At 46.7% G+C, this 15366-nt stretch overlaps 1 protein-coding gene across 1 annotated transcript; it reads left to right on the top strand.

The window, feature by feature from the left end:
* Nucleotides 1–5235: 5235 nt before the first annotated feature.
* Nucleotides 5236–14543, top strand: LOC112573703. Its single transcript, XM_025254285.1, has 3 exons — nt 5236–6282; nt 7733–8483; nt 12344–14543. Exons 2-3 carry the CDS (start codon nt 7988–7990, stop codon nt 12370–12372), a joined length of 525 nt encoding a protein of 174 aa, XP_025110070.1. The 5' UTR covers nt 5236–6282; nt 7733–7987; the 3' UTR covers nt 12373–14543.
* Nucleotides 14544–15366: the final 823 nt, after the last annotated feature.

The following is a 15366-nucleotide window of genomic DNA, read 5'->3' as shown; positions in this document are numbered from 1 at the left end:
CATTTCATATTTTCTAAGTGTCAATACATCAGTACTCCTACTTTTCTATATTTCTTGCACGGTGAAGACATGATGACGAACACTGTCAGTGTGAGGTTGTGAGTGTATAGGGTGTGTGGACATTATAGGGTGTATGGATATGCAAGCAAGTGTTTTGTGAGTGACAGACGTGCAAGGTCTTATGAGATGGTTGTCTTCAGGTGGTAAATGGCAATATTCAGTGAGTGACAGACTAACTTCTTCTGATGAAAGTTTCATGCGGTCAAAGAGTGACAACAAAACCTTCATCTTGGAAAGCAACTCCAAGCATAGCTTGGCGATCGCCACGGAAAACTGTGATAGCATGGAAACATGTGTTGCAAATGTGACACAAACAACAGGGATCATTTGAGACTAAACATATACTGGGAAGAACAAAGGCGAGAAATCCCTCCATGTGTTCTGATACGATTGGTGTACCACAGGTGATAAACATGTTATCATGATCAGCTGTTGTGTCCGGAGCACGAGGTCATGGTGTCAACACGAGCTGCAATAGTCATGAAGGGCAGCTCACTGGCTCTCATTACACGAGATGCAGATGATGAAGGACAAGATCTCTGAACCAATTGTAGCCATCTGACAGGTTCAGATGGGGCAACGTGGACTCATGCAATGTTTCTCTCTTCTTCCACTGTTCTCTGACGAGTTAGAGCTGAAGTGAAACAATGGAAGTAGGCGAAAAGGATGTGGGCATGGGTAAGGGTTGGGGACTGAGGGCACCAAAAATACTCACAAACAATACATTAGACACGCCCAACTCGAGACTGCAAACACTTGTGAGAGAATAAATTCAGCGGAATTTGTTTTCGTTTGTGGTAAGTAGACTTACAGATGTGAATGTGGTAAACTGTACAGCTGGACATTCAGAGCAAGGAAGCAGGTGATGAAACATCTCATTCCCATAATCTGCCTCCGTGCCTGTTGTCTACCACACACAGGTACTTCATAAACAATAAACAGCCACAGTACAGCGACAATATAGTACAATACATCTGTATTTATGTATGCACGAATGAAGAGCTGCGCGCGGGCGTGTGCGTGAGTGTGAGAGAACGTGAGAGAGAAAGGAAGTGAGAGAGAAACAGGGGTGGTCCCATATTAGGCCCACAAAATAATGTACCAGAAATTGCTCAATACTTTGTGATTGTTAGTATGATTGTTATTGTAATGTTTTGGGTGTAAGAAATTGCGAACCATTTATAACTAGTCTGTGGTCTTTTCTTGCAATAAACTAGTTCACCCATTCTCAAGGTTTGAAGTTGACAGTTTTCATACTCATCATGTGCTGTACTCTCGCCTGTCCCCTCCCTCACTGGCCTGAGCAAACTTGGCGACAGGCTGGTCATGACATGTGCAGGAGATTGTGTTATGAACAATGACAAGTATAATAATTATTCATTATATCATTCATACATAATACAGAAACAGCAAGCTTTGGAGGAGTAATGGATGACTTTTATTCATTCTATTTCCAGAAGTACGCAGCCTTTCCGATTTATATGCAGTTTACTTTTCAACGACAGCACAAACACATTTCTGTTCTATAACGCCCTTATTTGTGATTTCATTTTTTTTAAATGTAGTCTGCCAGCGGACTACACCGCTTCGGTATCAGGTGAACAGTCAACGTGTGGGGAGTGGTCAGTCCTTAGATAAATCCTATCCCTGAGACCCTGTGACCTGTAAGTCACGCCAAGGTCTCACATTGTCTTGTATACATCCATCGTCATATACATGAATTTGTTTATCAAAACTAAATTCACTAAGTTCACACTTAAATAAACAGCATCTCCAGACAGCACCGGCGCCAGTGGGATGCGGGGCCTGCAAACAGAATTGTGGGGCCTTTCCACACCGGCATAACATAGCCAATAATACATGGCATTGTGCTGTAATACTGTAAATCGTGGAACGGCTTCCGAATAATGAGAGGGCGACCTCGCCCATGTAAGCCATGTCGCCACCACTGGTGATGTCTTCAAAGGATCATCTCATCATCTCTGGCAACAGTCTGATGTGAGGGAAGTCGGCTTACAAGTAATGAGCAAACGGAATTTACTTTTATTTTATTGAAAAGGGAGGCGATTTGACTTCTTGGAATTTCAGAGATTATGGAAACGACAGATTATCTCCAACTCCTGGGATACCAGGTGGGGCAGGGCTCTGCTCGCCAACCACTGACACCGGCCTTGCTCCACAGCGCTCAGCGGTCACACAAAGCTTCCCACTTTCAAGTCAGTTTTTTTTTTTTTTTCTTCCTTCAATTTATACATAGCTTCTATTTACTGTCTACAAAATTCACTCTGCGGTCTTTTCGTAGGGGGTTAAAAGAAATATCACACACACACACACACGTATTCATGCAGAGCGGGGCCCAGATGTCGTATCGTTTTGACAAACTTCTGGCGAGGATTCACTTGCCTCCCTTAGTCGTCATTACTGATCGATGTGATGTTTGTGATGTCTTCAGGCCCGGTGGCAGCAGACACGATGGCGTTGCCAGAACTACAGGAAGCGTGTGGAGGAGGTGAAGTTTGTAGGGGAGGGTGGTTTATCGGACTGATGCACGTGTCCGTTGGCGCTCATAGCAGATCCATCAGTGGGAGTTGCTTCCACTTGTCCCTGGTCTTGCGTGAGTAGTGTTTATTCTTGCACTCCGAAGACTTCTTGTCTTCCGCAGGATATGATTATCTCCCGTCTATCCATTTAGCGTTAGTGGTCTGCCACTCAATATCTCCATTTTTCGCCGTTGATCCTTCTCCCTGTTGGCCTCAGCTCTCTGGCGGTTGGGGCGAGCGCTTGTCCATCACTGAATCCCGTGGATTGATGAGATTGATTGGGGACACCACGCACCCGCCACGCTCCTCCAACAATTAATTCTTCTCATTGACACTAATACAATCGACACTATAGCACGGACCGAACATCCCAACATGCCATCAAGCTCTTATGCATTTTGATTTACTTGTCACAGTCTTCGGCAAAGTGAATCTTCAATGTTCATATTTACACTTATTTATACAGTATCTTCACGGTGCTTACGTGGACAGTTGCAAATATATTTATAGAGACCTCCTTTAATACCTACCTGGCAATCCAACAACTTCAAAAGGATTTCCACACTGCTTAGTCATTGTGAACAGGGGGGAAGTGCGGGAGGTATTGTCCAGTCAGCAGCAGACGACGTATGGTCAGTCGAATAGTGAACATGTAACAGGCTCTGAAGTAGAACAGGGAGCGGGGACATGATGACAGGACGATGAAAAAGACTTTCTAAACATTCACCATAGGCTTCTGCGTTTTTCTTGCAGGCTTTTCTGTATTTTTGCCGTTTTCTTGTGTTGGCTACTGTTCTGTGATTGTGGCGGCTCTCGACTACTGCACTCGATGGTGGTTTCAGTATCGTCCGCGCTGGACGTCAGCGAGGTGTGACGACGAGAAGGGACGAGACTTCTGATCGTACCGGACTGTATGAGACGCCAACGGGTGAGTCAGGCTGAGTGCCACCATCTTTTTAAAATAACATTTACACTTAGTCCCCTGTTTATGCTAATCCTTGTTTAGCCTCTTCAGGGATGCATACTTTTCTGGTGCTCGGTGCTCAACGGTCCATGACGAATGGTTGACTACTGAGGGCATAGGGGCTGGGAGTGAGGGGGAGAGAGACAGGGAGCGTGTATATGATTTGGCTTTTGAATCGTTTGTTAATGAAACTTTGTGTTTGTATTGTCAACACGTGTATGTCCTTTTGTCTACTGAGGAACGGCCTGCATTGTTGCTCGTCGCGGACGATCGAGTGAACGCTGAGTGTGTGGTGTGAGCGCGCTTGTGAGTGTGCATCGGTGAGCGCCCAAAGGCCGCGGCACTCGACAATGTATATATATATATCGAGCTGACACGCATCAGCTGTTCAGAACAAAAGCAAACAAAAACAAAGTGTGTAATACCAAAGACAAATAAAAGATCTATAAAACAAAACTCGAACATCCAATGCTCGCACTGAAAACCACACGCTTTGCCCGCTACATCGTCGATAAAACCACTGACGAGGTTAGATAATACTACACTGAAGTACTGTACTTCCACTGGACACCAAGACATGCCTCAATGACCACATGCCCATGCGTCGAAGTCAACTAACAAATAAATGTAAAAAATCGAATCCAACCTCTCAACAGGTGTTAAGTATCGATCACACGTCCTCCACCTATCCGGCGGCAGATGAATTACCTGTCCTTGACGTTGATTGCCAACTACACTGAAGTACAGGTGTGTGAATGTGTGTTTAGCGGACTCTCGTCTTGCTCTTTCACCTGCAACTTAGTGAGGTAAGGTAAGGTACTGTGCGGTCAGGTGAGGTGAAGAGTGTCGGTGGGCATTTGTTTTTTGTCAAATCGTGTGTCGCAGTGGCTGGTAGCCTCACCTGGCCGTTAGTACCAGCACGAACAGCACGCCGACACGTCACTGCCGCACGAGCTGGTGTTGGTGTGCTGACGTCATCAGTCACAGCCGCCGACCGCAAGGTGCGTGCAACAGTCTACCTCAGTCTGTCCGTCTGCTGCTGTTTGGTGGCGGCTTCAAGAGGCTTTTCCCCAGGCTCTGGTGATTGATGTCAGATTGGCGAGGGACTTAGAGCTCACATGCGGAAAGAACACCTCACCCCACCTCCACCCTCACACCCCTCCCCTGTGATCTGTGGGTGCGGCAGACGCCACGGAGCACCGTGACCAACGCTTCTCCCGGACATTTGCGCGCGTTGCCGTGACAACGGAAAGTGACTCCCAGAGAGTTACCTGAAGGTATGTCCGTAAGCCACCTACAAACGGTGCGTCCGCACCTGCATAAAAACATGACTACATTATTTATGTACCAACCTCAGCTGCCCCACTGTGTGTGGCGGGTTCTTCCGCTCACTGGCTGATTCTCTTTATTTGAAAGAAAAGTTCTTCTACTAGTGAACAAAAGGACTTGAGGGGAATAAAGTACCCAGAGAATCCTGAACTCTTCCTGATATCTTGCTTTCCTACCCACCCGCCTTGAAAAAATTTGCCAGTCCTCGTGACAGTCCTAAGCGACATCAACTGCACGCCCAGTCCCAGTCTCAGCGCCTTATTTCTCGACACTGTCTACTGAAACGTCTTTTTTATTTCTCCTCTCCTTCCTTTTTGGCGTTATTTCCTCTTGTGTTGGGGGGAGTACGGGAGGGGAAAAGCAGGAACGTAACAAGATGAGTGCTGCATCCACAGTACGCAATGTATGTGCACGTGCATGTAAGTGCGTGCGTGAATCTATGCAGGTATAATATTGACTAATTTGTTCCACTATTGTGGTTGATGTTGTTGCTGCTGCTGCTACCACTGCTACTGCTGAAGATGTAGGTGAATAATTGTAGCCTACATCTGGTTTTTGTCGCATATTCTTGAGAATTGCGGTCATTGGGACCCCCGTCTGTGATAAAAACGCTGCGCGACGATCCTCCTACTTTCGGTCTAAACGGTGTGGTATCACGTGACACAATTCGCCAACTCTTATTGGATCCCACAACGTCCACGATTACCCAACGTCATTGTTCCGGTATGTGGCATGGCATGTTCCCTACGTCATCCACCCTGCGCTTTTTTGTGTTTTCTTTTTTTTTTTCCTATACCGAAACGAGTGAAAGGGATACGTTGCACGTGCAAGCGACGCCATCAGCAGCCGACTACAGGGAGGCCATAAACACCTTTGGACCGCTGGAAAAAAAAAAACAAAACAAGGACAGACGTGTCCCACAGCTCCTCGGGCTGGGAGCCAGTCTCGCCGGAACACCACGTGACCACGTGATGCCGTGACGTGACTTCGCGCCGCACGAGCCTGGGCCGACTCCAGCAGGTTGGTCTGTCAAAACACTCCGTTGAACGCGGTCCTCGGTGGCTGGTGATCTGGCGTAACGCCGGGTGCTCACCACAGACAAGCCGCTGGCTCACCAGGCCCTGCGAGTCTGGCACTACCCCGCACCTCCACACAGCCACACAGCCATGATGCTCCCCCGTCAGCCAACCCACTGCTGGCTCGGCGTAAAACCTCAACAACCACCTACCCGTCAGTAGACTCACATCTACAAACAGTTCGTCGACGGGACCTTTGAAGACTTCTCTTCCTCGCACTAGTGACGAAGTGGTGAGACCAGGACAGAGAGGGGGAGAGAGCGGCGCTGGGGGAGAACACCGCACTAAACCTGTTTCCTAGGAGAAAACGCAGGTAACCTTGTGTCTCTGACACCTACACAAATCTCTGACACCTACACAAATGAGTGTTTCTTGCTCGCCTGCCTCTTGTTTACAAAATGTCCGGCGCGGTAAAGATAAATCGCGATACAGAGCCGCTCTGCGGACTTTTTATCTCTTGACTGCTGGCGGTCTGCCGAGACCAACGCTGAGCTTTTCGCGAGGTTGTAGTCTGTCAGGTCTCGGCAAATCAGTTAGCAGTTTCATAGCGGTGAAATTATTTTGTCAACAATATTCTTTCAATGTTTTTACTTCCTTGTGTATGTGTTTAGTGTGATTGGCTGCAAGGCAAAACAATTTCGACTTCACTTCTTAAGCCTTAAAGCCATGAACTGAAAACACAACAGACCACAAAACTTGAGTTTTGTACCTTCGTCAACACAAGGGCTAGTATTGCCTGCTCTTCTTCTTTGTGTTGATAATTAAATCGAAACGAATTCGGCGAACTGGCCTCGTTCTAGGATATGATGAGGGGAACTCACCGGCAATCAGTCTAAAGATATACATCATTCGTCTTTCTCTTGAACTTGTGCCTCCTCTCCTTGATGAGACATTTTTCTTGACTAGCAAGTACTTTCCCTTCTAGATCGAACGTTCTTGCCTGCCGGTTGACAAAATAAAGGCATAAAGACATGCGCAGATAGCTCTTCCTGTTCTTTTCCTTTCCGGCCGGATGGGCAGCCGTCCAGGGGTGGGGCTGTCGTTTTGAACATTTCAACATCAACAATGATCTTCTCATGGTTCAGTCGATTCAAACAGAGGTTTAAGTTCCAGGCCAGTGCCAGTGTCAGTGTCGGTGTCGGTGTCAGTGTCAGTGTCGGTGTCAGTGTCAGCTATCAGTGACATTCTACGTATCCGGCTGCCAGAGGCCACACGTGTAGAAATTGTCTGAAAGGCGATTGTGGTCCTTCCAGCAACAACTGGTCGATCAAAGAGATTCGAACCGACTGGATTCCACTGTGTTTAGCCAAATGCCGGCACACGCAAGCGTTCGTGCACAAAGCCAATCAAACATCTCGCTTTATGATAACTGATAATATCATCGTGTACAAAGTATTTCTCTCCTGTGTGTGTGTGTGCGCGCGCGCGCTGGGCTGGACTGGAATGGCAACGATGTGCATCAGTCTATTTTCTTGGTGATGATGTTGGTGGTGGTGCTCTTTTCACAAGCAGTCTCAGAGTAATGACAACTTAATGTCTGACGAAGAAAACCTCGTTAGTAATATCTAACAACCTTAACATCTAGAATTCTTGACATTCTTAGAGTATTAACATCTAACAATCTTAATATCTTGCGAAGTACAGCCTCAAAGTATTAATGGATACAGCATACATAGTCATTTCCTTGGCAGGATAACTCATGCTCATATGTACATTTTAAGTATACTAGAATACCCGGAAAAAAAGATCACTTTCTATTTCAGGTTGGAAAAGTGTTGGCGACGATGCCAGCAGCTGAGGTTGCTGCTGTCGAGGGCTGTGTGTGTACAGGTAACGCCGCTGGTGTGCATTGACAGTTCGTGAACATGTGTTCTGTAATGAACGTGCTGTCACGGATGATTACCTCCACTAGTCTTACCGTCTGTGAGAGCATCTCTGAAGTCTGATGCTGGAAGCCCCTATTCTAAGGTCGATTTGAAAGTTTAAAGTTTGGAACCCCATCATCTGACGCCTTCAAGATGGCGACGGAGGAGTACGTCAGACAGCAGCAGCAGGTGACGTGCATGTCTTTTGCCCGTCAGCACGTCAAGCGCGAGCTGTGGTCGTACTTTGCACTGGCAGGGCTCTTCTTCATCTACCTGGGCGCCATCATCATCGTCTACGCCGTCAAAGGAGTCTTTTCTGCCCATGCCGCCATGACGTTCTGCGGAGTGTTCCTGGCGGGGGCAGGGGCCGTGAACCTCATCGCCTCCTGCGTCTTCTATCGTCACCATCGACACCACCACCAGTCCCTCAGCTGCCTTAGCGACAAGGACGAGGAGGCGAAGGCCTCTTCCAAGTCGCCGGCGCCCAGAGAGAGGAGTCGGCTTCAGGGACCCAACCTCCCGGTCTTCCTGACCCCGAGTTTGCGAAGTACGCGGAGTTTGCTACCAGAGATACTCGAGACGAGGCCAAGAAATATCGCATGCTGCAGCTGTATGAGCCCACACGCATCACAATCAGCTTCGCCCACGGGTAAGACTATTAACCGACGCCTACAGGTAAGACTATTGACTGAAGCTGGCTAAACACGGGACACAACAGGTAACACTATTACACGACAAATATCATAGCCGGCTTTTACCGCAGGTAAGGACTAGAAACCGACAGAGATCACAGTCGGCTTTTGTTACAGGTAAGACTATTAGCGTCCCAGGTGAGCTGCTCTAGGGTGGGGAAGAAACAACAAAGGCTCTTACTGTGCCAGAGACCCTGGGAGTTCAAAGAACAAGAGCCTTCTCTATGAAAGTTGATGAAGTTGTGGAAGACATCTCGTTGGTGTTGTTGATTTTCGCTCTATGACAGTTGAAAGTGTTTTCGGCTGTGCCCTTCCTTATCTAAAGCCAGAATAATCTTCTGCTAGCAGTTCCTCGGTGGTGGTGTAGATATATTTCTGGATTATTTTCAGCATCACTCTGCTTGGGTAGCAATTTGGCTTATGACTTGATAGTCTTGGCACTGCCTGCTGTAGGAGTTTTGGGGAAGGATCTGGTTAGTGATTATATTACATCTATCCTTTTAGCCATTCCTTACAGCGAGGGCCTTTGTTGTTTCTTCCTCACCCTGCTTGAGCACCTCACCGGGGACGTTGTGGACGCCAGGCGACTTGCCTCCCTTCAGACGGCGTTTAGCTCCCTCGACCTCTTCCGGTAGTGACAGGTGTGCAGGCTACAGAGCCGAGGTTTGGTTACTTTGAAGGATGAGGGCGTCTGTCCTCAGCTGGTGGTTGTACAGGCCATCGTGATATTGTCTGTCAATTTATTACAGCAGTGTTTTCTGTGAGGTGGTCGCCATAGCTGTCTTCCATGACTAAAGTCTTGTGCGTCCCTCTGGTGGTGAGGATCTTCAGTAACTGGTAGTCCTTCCGCTCTCACATCGTGCTGTTCTCTTCTTTGTGGTCTGACATTGGCTCTTGACCCAGTTCTCTTTAACTGATTTCATCCCTTCCTAATGACACAACTAATGGCTTTGTACTTGAAAGCTGCTTCCGGATTGCTTTCCCCCTTTTTTCAGGACCTTACTTTGGTGGCATCCCCGTCACAAAAGCAAGAAAAATTAGTTTGGCAGACATGTCTTCTAACGTTCGCTCTCATGAGTGAAATCACACCACTCACTGTTGATTTTTGATGCCATTGATGACTGCTGATTGACTTTCTCTCAGAGAAGCGCTTGTAAACACAGCGATTTGAGGTGAGGTGACCCCACAGTGTCAGTGTGACAGACACACATGCACAATGCCAGTCAGTGCTGTGCCACACTCTCAGACACAAGAATTTACATTTCTACAGGACTGCTGACTCTGGTCACGTGATCCAGCATGTCCCGTCCCTGACGTGAGGTAACAGGTATATCCGATTTCGCGTTTAGGTCTCCTCAAGATCCGGCCAATTCTAAACAAACACTAGATGCTTATGTTCAAGAATGTGTGTTTACAATTAAAATTCAATATACTCTGGGGAAAACAGACTCTGTGCATGCGTGCACACAAACGGATGAGCCTGCTACTTTTGACCAACCATGAAGCACTTGTAATCGTTGAACAGAGAGTGAGAGAGAGGTAAAGTAAAGTGAGAGGGAGATGAAGTGAACGGGCATGGGGAGAGAGAGAAAAAAATTGATATGAGAAACATCAGCCAGTAAAACTCCTCGTTAATGCGGAATGTTTGCTTTATCGTCCTGCAGTCTTGCACAAAGCTAGGTGGCGCCATCACGCGGAGTGCAGAGACAAAGCTGTTGCACAACTTTAGCTTCGCTCAGAGAAACTTAGGGCAAGGTGTGAACGACTTAAACCTGGGGATCAAGATCTCTACCTGACTAAGTAACTCATTTTCTTGATGCTGATTTCTTATGCTGTTTGTCTACATGACTGCAAACTTCTATTTCTTGAAATTATTTTCTACCGAGAGATGTAAGTTTCTGACGAGTGACGTAGGAACAAAGAAAATAAAAAGCAGGGTATTGCAAGGGCCACGGCTGCCATCCCTTTTCCGAAGAGGTGGGATCCTGAGTGCGGAGGGAAATCCACCCGCTTTGGGCGCAATTTAGGGCTAGGGCACCCCTTCTGCAAAGCCGCTCGACGCGCCCTCTGTCCCGCCTTTTTGTGGGGAGGAAACCCGGCTGCTGCTGCTGCTGCTGCTGCTGCTGTTTGCTTGCTTTGCTAAGCGAGACCATCTTGTTCACGGGGAAGGGAGAGGCAGATGGGGAAAGGGTGGAAGAAAGCGAAGTGGTTTCAGAAAACAAAGCAAAAGATTGACAGCGAAGTAGAGAAGGAAGATGGGAATAGTCAGAGAAAGTGTCAAAGATGTCAAAAGGATTTTTGAGAACTGCAAAGATGATTTGGATTTCGGAAGCAATTAACAGACAAACCCCAGAGTGGACACTAAGTATTTTACCTCTCGCGTGATTCCCTTTTCCAGGAAACAAGTTAAAAAAATTATTTCGATTATAACTTTACCAGTGATGATCAAAACGATCATAGCAACATGAGGGAGGATAATGTCCTCCATGAGAGCAACAAGGGGCAGCTAACTACAGACAAAGACCGAGGGGAGAGAATAATGAAGTAAGAATGATTAATCAACTCGAATAGATGACAACTTATGGGATATTGAAGGAAAATTAAAGGACTTTTTGTTAAGGAACAGATTATCTATTATTAATTGATGTATATTTTTAGTGACAGAGAGGAGGAAATGTCTTCTGTTGTGGAAGGGCTCGTGTCGCGGACGTTTGACCAGATTTTTCAGACTTGTTTGCGAAGGTCACAGGAACCCAGTGGTATGAGGGAGTCCAACATTTAGGGCATTGGGACCTTAATAATACATGACGGACTGTGGGTATTTGGGGCACTTTGGAGGTTAGAGGTACTTTGCCCAGTGAAGAGCGGCATTGACAGGTGGTCAGGTACACGTCACACTAGAGTTGGAGCTGGACATGTGGACATGGTGGTGTCACCTAGCAAGGCGCTGGGGCAATTGCATGTGCTGAGGTACAAGCAGGAGGCAGAAGTTATGACAGAGTTGAGGGGAAACATAAAGCCGCTGCCTGCCGTTCCGGTCAGTAGTGATGACGTCATCAAGCTGATGGCTGCCGGAGCGGAGGACCACAAACGTGTATCACCGTAACGCTTGTCAGTGCTATACAGGCTGTGGAAGCAGTGTGGCTGTGTGTGCGAGAACATCTCGTCTATCATACGCTCCACCCCCCTCGCTCACCCTCCCCCTGCCCCCGAGAAACACGTGCAACACGTCATCACGCTCGCGCTCCTGTGTCTGATATTTCTGGAGGCCTGCCATTCCCCGCAGTAGATTACATCTGCAGGTTGCTTCGGATTGTCTTCTAGTAGTCGCATTTATTTTAGACATAGGAACTTACAGAACCACTTATAATAAAGTAAGATATTCATCATCATCATGGTCGCTGTCGTCGTCGTCTCTGCCTTTTGCGCCCTCTTCCTTTGAGCACAGGTTGTTGGATTATAACAAGACATTGCTAGTAATTAGCTGCTTCTGCATTATTGTCTCTGGTCATTAACAGTTTTCTACATTTTCTGCTTATTAATAGTGTTCTACTTGTGTCTCCTCATTATTAGTGTTCTATACATGCATCTGGCCATTTATAGCTAGTGTTCCGGTAGAAGTGTAATCATATAAAGCAGAGATCGCTTGCAGTAAAATTATCAGTAATTATGAGTAATCTTGATGCTGTTATTTGTAGATCCTTAACAACTCATCTTCACACAACTGCAGTATTACACGTAATAGAGGAAGTGTGCGAGACTGTGGGTTCTGACCATAAATATGTAGGAAATTAAATTTGTTTCTCGTGTGCTTCAGGTACTGGACGGACCAGCAGAAGTCAGTAGTCAGTCCCACCTCCCAGAATCCGTCACTGGTTCACCCCCTGCCTCCCAGCATCCCCGGGCTCTCCTTCCCTTCACCTCCGGCAGGCGCGAGGCTGGACCAGCACGTGTCGACACTTCGGGAGCTTCTAATGACATCTCCGTGGTGTGGAGTCCGGGCAAAGTGGTCCAAAGTTCCGGCACGGCCGCCAAGCAGGAACACAAGGACAACTCGCAGTCCCTAGGGAGTCCAGGCAAGATAATCCAGGGAGCATTCGGTGCACAGAATATTGGCGAGAAAAACAATGAGATGGGTGCACGGAAATTTGAACAGGTGATCAGCGAGACAAGTGTACGTGTTTCTGGACAAGCAAACAGCATCCATCATAGACAGACCAATGATCTGTCCAAGTCCTCAACCTCAGGTGACAAGGTCAAGGGGTCAGTGGCGACAGGTTCTGGACAAATGAACATCGGGGCGAGTAAGCAACAGAGTGGAGCAGGTGTGCGGAGTTCTGAGCAGGCAAACAAAAGAGCGAGTATTCGTAGTACAGAGCAAACAAGCAATAGAGCGAATGCTCACAGTTCAGAGCAAGCGCGCAAACGAGCGAGTGTTCGAAGTTCAGAGCAATCAAGCAACAAGGCGAGCATTCGAAGTACAGAAACACAAGAGTCTCGAGGTTCCAGAAGGACAAGCCAAAATCAGCTTCATAGACAAACATCCAAAAATAGTGACCGCTCGTGAGTTCCAGTGAGTTCCAGTGAGTTGTAGACTAATGACAACTGCCCCTGGTGTGTGTAAAGTCTTCTCAAACTCGTTTAGAATTTTAGAGAATGAGCTGAGTGTTGTGATTGTCGTACCCAACATCCCGACACTTTGGCAGTTGAAGTCGAAGCATTGCAACGCGTGATTCCAAGTACAGAAAGCAACAGTCTTGGGGCTGTTTGGATAAAGTGAGAGTTGAGTCGTTACCCATGGGAAAGATGGCGAATGAAGGAAACAGTATCGTAACGACTCACTGTACAGACCGCAGATATCGCTTGATGCTACTTTATCCTAAAGGCTCTTTGCCACTGACCTCTCCAGGGCTAATGAATGTAACATCCATGTATGTGTGAGAGAGAGAGTATGAGAGAGAGAGAGGGTTGTATTGTGTGGTGAAGTATAAATTAGTTCGCGCATTCATCGCAGAAGAAGGAAAGAAGGGGCAGATGGCGAATGTAAATGTTGATGTGATGTATATCAGCTGTTCGGTGGTACATGTGAATGTTGAGATGATGTGATGTATATCAGATGCTTGGTAGAGGGACTTAAATGTGTTGAGATGGTGTAACAGATATCAATTAGTTTGAAGATTGTCGAAGTGGTCGATGTGAAAGTGTTGATTTAGACTTACTGGTGTGAATATTACCTCGAGCTGAATGTCTCCTTGAAGGGCTTTCTTAACTAGACACACATTGTGAAACATGGCGGTGATATAAAAACAAAGATCGCAAACAGAGTGACACATTGGACAGCATGAGCCCCGATAAGTCCTTTAGGTCCTGGCTTGTGGGGAACACCACTGCCATCCATTCCCCTCACCCTACCCCATCTCAGCCGTTTCCTTCACACAGTATGCGGACCTGTTGATGGAACAGACTCCTGGCCAGCGAACCAACAACAAACTGAGTGAGCAGAACTCGACCGGTGAGATTGACCTCAGCAAGTGGAAACAACCTGCCAACCATGTGGCCAGACAAATGGATAACTAAAACTGACAGTTGTGGACGCTGAGAGACCGGTGGCTGATACCCTGGAGCCGCGAAAGCCATTCGAGCTTTTGGTGGACAATGTTTACAACCTTGACCCTGTCAAACTTGAATCCTCCTTGTGGACTGTCCTGAGATGTTTCTGCCAGTGATCGTATCCCAGCGTGTTGCTGTTCCTGCGTGGTGTTGTACGGAGAAACATTTTCCCATTTCCGTTGTAGACTCTGCTTTCTTGGCGAATGTCTCCTTCTGAGACTTGTTAGCTCAACATATTTTTCTTTCTGTTGTTCTTTGTAAACATTGCTAGTCAGGAAACAAGGAGAAAAGCGGGGGAAAGTTCAGAAGAGGATCTGTCGCCCGAATTCTTTTTTAATGCCATTGATATCCTACTGTTATCTCCATTGAAAAAAAAAAATAAAAAGCAGGGAGGAACAGAGTGAGAATTTCTAAAGTTTTGTTCTGTTTTGAGCCCAGTGTGCTGTACACGTGACTGATGTCTCAGGTGTTTGATGGACTGTGGATGTTGGATGATGTAGGATTTAATATTTTGTGGATGTTAGTTTGTATGTGTTTGTGGTTAGAGTTACATGTGTTGCTGATGTTAGAATTATATGTGTTGATGTTAGTGCGACATGTTTTGTGGATGTGAGTGTCATATGTATTGATGATGTTAATATTTACTGTTGTTTCTCCACGTTTTAAATGTAAATCCTGCCATCTTCTCATTCCATTCTTTTCAAATAAGAAGTTTCATATATAATTGAACCCAAAGTTTGTGTGAGGCGGACTTTTATTTTTAGTTGGGCTTCGGTGCTGTGTGTTTGTGCTGCTGCTTGTGGACATCGACAGCTCCACACTTCCTTTGCACTGCAGTAGTCTTCCCCTGTCCAGAGCCACTCACAGTCACTACAGTTATGCCGTCTGATGGCGCCAGCAGTGAGCAGCTGCTGCAACTCATATTATTCGACTACCCGGTGTAGTCACTGGCTATACTTATTGACAAACCTGTTCTTGGTGCTGCTCTTGTGGAGTGTCATCGTCTGGATGGTCATCTAAAGACAGGCCTGATCTTGGTCAGTGATGAGTCTGGCCAGCATCTGAACAGTTCATGTTGATCGGATTTCAATGATAATCACGCCAAGATACATCTTGAGAATCGAGTATAAAGTGCAGGCAGGTCATAAATATGAGACAAAAGTACAACTCTGTACAGCAAGCTGAACAAGCTCACTGTTAGCAAAGAAGGTGCGGTCACATAAGTGTAAA

Source organism: Pomacea canaliculata, linkage group LG1 (genome assembly GCF_003073045.1).
Source record: "Pomacea canaliculata isolate SZHN2017 linkage group LG1, ASM307304v1, whole genome shotgun sequence".
Taxonomy (NCBI): domain Eukaryota; kingdom Metazoa; phylum Mollusca; class Gastropoda; order Architaenioglossa; family Ampullariidae; genus Pomacea; species Pomacea canaliculata.
The sequence above is the reverse complement of the archived record's forward strand: the minus strand, read 5'-3'. Positions and strand labels throughout refer to the sequence as shown.

Coding starts and splice junctions, on each gene's coding strand:
- LOC112573703 (XM_025254285.1), top strand. CDS start 7,988: ATGGCGACGGAGGAGTACGTCAGACAGCAGCAGCAGGTGACGTGCATG. Junction 8,484..12,343: donor ACAATCAGCTTCGCCCACGG/GTAAGACTATTA, acceptor CGTGTGCTTCAG/GTACTGGACGGACCAGCAGA.